We start from the raw sequence: 5,587 nt of genomic DNA on the forward strand, positions 1-5,587 counted from the left end.
ATCAAGGCTTAAAAAAAGAAATCAGCCAAATTAACCCAACAAAGACAGCCTCTACCCCCAGGCAACAGTGTGGGCAGGGGCGTGTCTCCTAACCTGCCATGTGGGCGTGGTTATTGCAGGACTGCATTGTCGGTGGTGAGGACCGGGTCATCATCAGGAAGGAAATGGCACGTGGGCACTCGCCACCATGGTGAACACGCCGGCAGGCCTGGCCTTCCTATACCGCGTCTGTTTTCTCAGTCCTGGCTGGGACTGAGAATTAGATGGCCCGTGGGTTTCTGCTGGCTGTGGCAGTATAGCTACTGCTCTCTAGAAGCCAGCATGGGCCCCGTGCCATGTGCGTGTGACCCTTCCCCAGGATACGGCTTCCTTCAAGGCAGAGCTGAGCTACAGAGGCCCTGTGAGCGGGACGGAGCCGGAGCCTGTGTACAGCGTGGAGGCCGCTGACTACCGAGAGGCCGGCAGCCAGCAGGGCCTGGCCTATGCCACAGAGGCTGTCTACGAAAGCGCAGAGGCCCCGGGCCACTATCCCACAGGTACTGGGGCCCCACGCTGCAGCGCCCTGCCCAGGGCGGGGAGCTCCCGGGACATCCTGCTCGACCTGTGGCGTCGTTGCAGGGAGTGTGGGTTTCCCACTGACCCGCCTTTGCTTGCTTGCTACAGGATCCTCTTGTCCCTGGAGGGAAGTGCTCTAGACACATTTGGGGCATCAGCTCCTGTGCTGGGTCCCAGGAAGATCCTCGTTGTACTGGGGATTGGTGGGCAGGGGCAGAGGAAGGGAGGGCTTCAGATGCCCTCCTGTGTCCTTGGGACAGAATCTTAGGAAGTGTCGTCTAAAACTTGAGAAGGCTGGGAACCTGTGTGGGACTTTGTATTGCTCAGCTCTGTCATGGCTTTCTTTTAGAGGACAGCACCTACGATGAGTACGAGAACGATCTGGGGATCACAGCCGTCGCCCTGTACGACTACCAGGCTGGTGAGCGGCCTGCAAAAGCGCTCGGAGGGGAGACCCGGGCAGCTGCGCCTGCCTCTGCTTGTTTCCTGAGAATTCACTTCTCCAGCATTGTTAGTTTTAGAAATAATTTATGTTGAGATAATTTCAGAGATATAGAAGAGTTGCAGGTATAGTGCCAAGAACTCCCATGTTCCCTACCCGGATTCCATCTCTGCACACACACTCACACACCCCCTGTTATCTTTAGTATTCTCTGAACCCTTGGAGAGCTGCAGGGGTGCTGCCACCCCCAAAGACTCCAGCGTGTTTCCCAAGATCAAAGATGCTGTCCCACAGGGACACCCCACCCTCCAGGTGAGGGGGCCACACAGATGCCTTGATGTTCGAGACCCCAATCCTGCCTGTCCTGCCCCGGCCGCCAGCTCTCGTGTGGCCTGCGCATTCCCCTGAGTTCCCTCTGCAGCCTTGGCAGTTTAAGAGCAGCCTCAGCTCCTGGGCTGGCCTCAGCCGCCCACCCCGTGTTCCCTCAGGGCCAGGCTGAGCTGTGCTCTGGTGGTGGTGAGGTCGTGGAGACCACGCGGTGGGGCTCTCTGCTGGGCCGCATGGCGTCCACTTGTCCCTCTGTCTCAGTCACCACCTGGTCTACAAAGTCACCACCACCCCTCTGCAGTTGACAAGCATCTTACGGGTGGCGTGGGATTCCCCTCAGAACCCCCGGCCGCTGCCTCTTGAGTGCTTTCTGTTTGCAACTTTCCGTCAGCGCGGAAGCTGGCGTTCTACCATAAGTGAGTGCTGGCCATCCCCGTTCAGTCCCTTTTGCACACGTGCATTTGTGTGCGTGTATCTGTGGCGTCTCGGCACCTGTGCGTGGATTCTCATCACCGTGGCCTTCGCCCTCCATTCCTATTTTAGCCGTCACCTCAGGCTTCTCTCTAGGTATCCCCTGGCTGTCCCTCCACTGCGGCCTCCACAGCCCCATGACCTTGGGCACAGCCCATCTCCCCACCCCCTCCACAGACACGTCTGCCAGGGAGAGAGGGGGAGGGAGAGAGGGGAAGGGAGGGAGGGCGGGGCTGGAGTTATGTGGTGGAAACCTGCTCCTGAGGAAGGGGTCTGGGTGGGGTTGGTGCTTTGTGTGAAGGGTTCTGTGCGTCTTTGTAGTCTCTCGGCTCATGTTCACAAATCCTGGCCCTGGTGGCATGGGAGAGGCAGCAGGAGCCTCCACAGTGGCCGGCATCTCTGCAAGGGGGCATCTCTGAGCAGGCTGCCTGGGAGCTCACTCTGGGTTGCACTGTTTTTTTCTGGCAGACCAGGAAATGCTTGCACTTCGGCATCTTTCTCTGTGTTCTCTTCCCCAGCGGGCGATGATGAGATCTCATTTGACCCCGACGACATCATCACCAACATCGAGATGATTGATGATGGCTGGTGGCGTGGAGTGTGCAAGGGCCGGTATGGGCTCTTCCCAGCCAACTATGTGGAGTTGCGGCAGTAGGGCCCCCGCCCCCCGGGAGCTGCGCCCCGGATCCTCACACTACAGATCAGGCCTTCTTTGGTTCTTGGGTTTTGGGTTTCTTTTTTTTTTTTTTTTTTGAAGGTGGGGAGGGGAATATACACATTGCTTTTATATTTAATACTTTTGCTGATGCTTTTGAAAATGTTTATGCCACAGAATTTGCTAATATATTGTAATCACATTCCTTAGGAGGACTTTGGTAATTGGTTTTATGCATTGATGGTTTTTTTTTCTTTTTTTTTTTTGCCAAATTGACTGTCACACGCAGCAGCTTCAGGGAGCTCACATTCTCTTGTGTGTGTGTTGCCCATGTGCCCATCAAGTGCAGTCGGGACCTCCCAGGACAAGCACGAGGCCTCAGGTCGGCTCTGTGGCGGGTAGGCAGGAAGGACTGTCCCAGACGAGGGGCTTCCTCTAGAGTCTCACTGTTTGGGAGAAGAGGGGTGGGCCTGATAGAAGTTAACCCGGAGCTAAGTCACCCAGAGCACAGGAGCTGCCATGTCAGATGGGAAATCTGCCTGTGTCATACCGTGACAGCCCGCAGGATCAGGTGACTTCTAGCAGAGACCCTGGTTTTTTTCCTGTGCCCACTCCGGCTTATCCTTGTCTCTACCCATCTCCTGATGCCCAGTTTGCTGGGAGGGCTGCTGGGAGCCTCTCCTGCCCCCGCCGGGCAGTGTCACCGAGTCCTTGAAATCCTCCCCTGCCCCGCGGGTCTCTGGATTGGGACGCACAGTGCAGTTGAGTGCGTTGGGCTTGGCTTTTCACAAAGGCTGATGTCTTGACTGTCTCCCATAAGGGTCCCTGGGACACCAAGCAGCCTGGGGCGGTGTGTGTGCCATGTCACAGCATGGCCTCTTGGCCTTGGGAAGGAAGGCAGTGCCTGTTCTGCTGTGAGCTGCCAGGAACCCTCCTCCCATCAGTGGGGGTGTAGTACTTTTGCCAAAATACCATGTTCAATTACAGTAGTTTGATCAGTTGAAGGCTAGAAGTGTGAAGTGCAGATAAGTGTGTGTTCCTCCCCAAGGTCCCCCCACAGCTCCGGGACACGGCTGTCCTGGCATTTGTGGCCACTCACTTTGTAGGAAACTCATCTCCTTCCTGAGGAGCCGGGAGGCTGGACCAGTCCCTTCGTGCAGTCAGGTGGGCGCTGTGTCTTTCCAGAAGCTCACGTGGAAATGTCTCGGGACTTGGGTCCCGGAGCACCCGTGAAGCGCGTGTTTTTGCTCTTGGGGTGCATTTCTCATCATCCTTGCTTTACCACAATGAGCAGTGAGGTCGGGTTTTATATGCAACCTATTGTATCTGAATTCCTGTAGCACACCTCATAGGTATGATTTTTTTAAATTAAAGAATTCAGAATAAACTTTTTTTGATCCACTTGCGTGATTTGCTTTGGTCTGTGGTCACTCTGTTCTGCAGTGGAAGCTGCGTCGATACTCTTGGCGTCCTGCGCCCCGGACCTGGGCTGGCGGAGGCTCTCCCGCTGAACTGTGCGTCTCGCACGTTCTGTTCTGGCTTTAGACAGAAGTGCACGTTCCCTTTTCAGTGTTCCTTCAAAGGTGCTGCTTATGAACTGAAATGTGTTTACTCTCGCAGATCATTCAGTTTTTTGCACAAAGGTTCCAAGCAAAATAAAACACTCTTGTGCTGAAAAGTCATTTCTGAATTACCGTTCTCAAATCCTGAGGGAGATTTTGCTCCCAGTCTCGTCTTGCTCAGGGGCACCAGAAGTTAAAGGCTAAGGGGAACAGTGGCACTGAGGGAGCAGGTGTGCCCTTGGGAGCCGGGGGTGCTGGGGAGCTGGGTTCTGGCTCACACTTCCTGCCCATCAGGTGCTCCCAGGGAGCTTTCGGCTGTGCGACATGTCTGCTACCCCTTCCAGCCTGGGTGGTGACGGAGCACTGCCTCCTCTCTTGGGCTGTCCCACACCTGCCTCTGGCTTAGTAAACAGCACCTGTGCCAGCTCTGCCCACAGGAGCCTAACGTGAGAGTGCCCCTGCCCTCCTCCCATGACCGGGCTGCTGTGGGTTCTGCATCACAGGGTCGGAGCCCTAACGGCGAGCCCAGTCCCACACAGGGCCTGTCTGCCGGGTGAGATTGCAGCTACCTGCAGGGAGCTGGGTCCTGAAGAAATGAGGCACGAAGGCTTGTGAACCAGGGGAAAGTCCCAGCAGGGCTAGGGAGGCGGAGTCAGGGGGCTGGACGACAGGGTGTGACAAAGGGAGGGGCTGTGTAGAAAGGGCCCCCGCTGGCCGACTGTCTGTCCAGTCTGGCTCTGCCGTGCCACCTGCGGATGAGCATGGCAGGGGCTCAACAGGAGCGGGACACATCTTGAGCGGGTCTGTGTTTCTGTTCTATTGGTGGCCAAACGTGGCGTGGCAGCTTGTGCACCTGGAGCCAACCACCTGAATCTTAGCTGCTTTCCTTTTAGATGTGGTTGGGGTTTTTTGTTCATGTTTTTTGAGAAAAGGTCTTGCTCTGTCACCCAGGCTGGAGTGCAGTGGCGCGATCTCCACTCCTGCAACCTGTGCACCCAGGGCTCAAGCAATTCTCCCACCTCAGCCTCCCAAGTAGCTGGGACTACAGGTGCACGCCACTACACCTAGCTACTTTTTGTATTTTTATTAGGGATGTGGTTTCACCATGTTGCCCAGGCTGGTCTAGAACTTCTGACCTCAAGTGATCTACCTGCCTCGGCCCCCCAAAGTGCTGGGATTACAGGAATGAGCCACCGCGCCCAGCCTAGATGTGGTTGTTTTAATGTCAGCTCACCGTACCTTCTGTCTCAAAGTTGGATTCACTCCCCAGGTCCCCTCTGGCCTGAAGAACAGCGTAGGGGCATGCTTGCCCGGGAGCAGCTTGCTTCAGCCTGCTGGAGGAGGGAGGAAAGGACACAGACGTGCTTTTCTCTCTTCATGCCCAGACATGGAAAATGATTTTGTGGCACATGGGGAGCCATCGGCACATAGGCACCTCCAAGAACCACTGAAGCCACTGCTGGCCACTCTGGGCACTCAGATGTGGGCACAGCGTGGAGAGTGCTTTGTCCAGGTGAAAATGCTCACTTTGCTCCTGGAAGATACGCTGGCGAATGCTTCTTCAACCCAAGATGT

The 5,587-nt window shown here is 56.0% G+C and overlaps 1 protein-coding gene across 32 annotated transcripts in view; it reads left to right on the plus strand.

The window, feature by feature from the left end:
- Positions 1 to 3,860, plus strand: part of CTTN (cortactin) — a 39,683-nt gene extending 35,823 nt beyond the window's left edge. For 22 of the 32 annotated variants that reach the window (XM_055271319.2, XM_063644833.1, XM_063644799.1 and 19 more), the window contains 3 exons: positions 359 to 536; positions 905 to 976; positions 2,314 to 3,860. In XM_055271319.2, coding sequence (XP_055127294.1) covers positions 359 to 536; positions 905 to 976; positions 2,314 to 2,450 — 387 coding nt within the window. In that variant the 3' untranslated portion in view covers positions 2,451 to 3,860. Of the gene's footprint in view, positions 1 to 358; positions 537 to 904; positions 1,066 to 2,313 lie in introns of all 32 variants that reach the window. The other 10 variants (XM_063644820.1, XM_063644809.1, XM_063644813.1 and 7 more) reach the window with 3 other exon arrangements.
- The last annotated feature ends 1,727 nt before the right edge of the window (positions 3,861 to 5,587 follow it).

The sequence above is a fragment of the Symphalangus syndactylus genome, chromosome 1 (assembly GCF_028878055.3).
Source record: "Symphalangus syndactylus isolate Jambi chromosome 1, NHGRI_mSymSyn1-v2.1_pri, whole genome shotgun sequence".
In the NCBI taxonomy this organism is placed as follows: Eukaryota; Metazoa; Chordata; class Mammalia; order Primates; family Hylobatidae; genus Symphalangus; species Symphalangus syndactylus.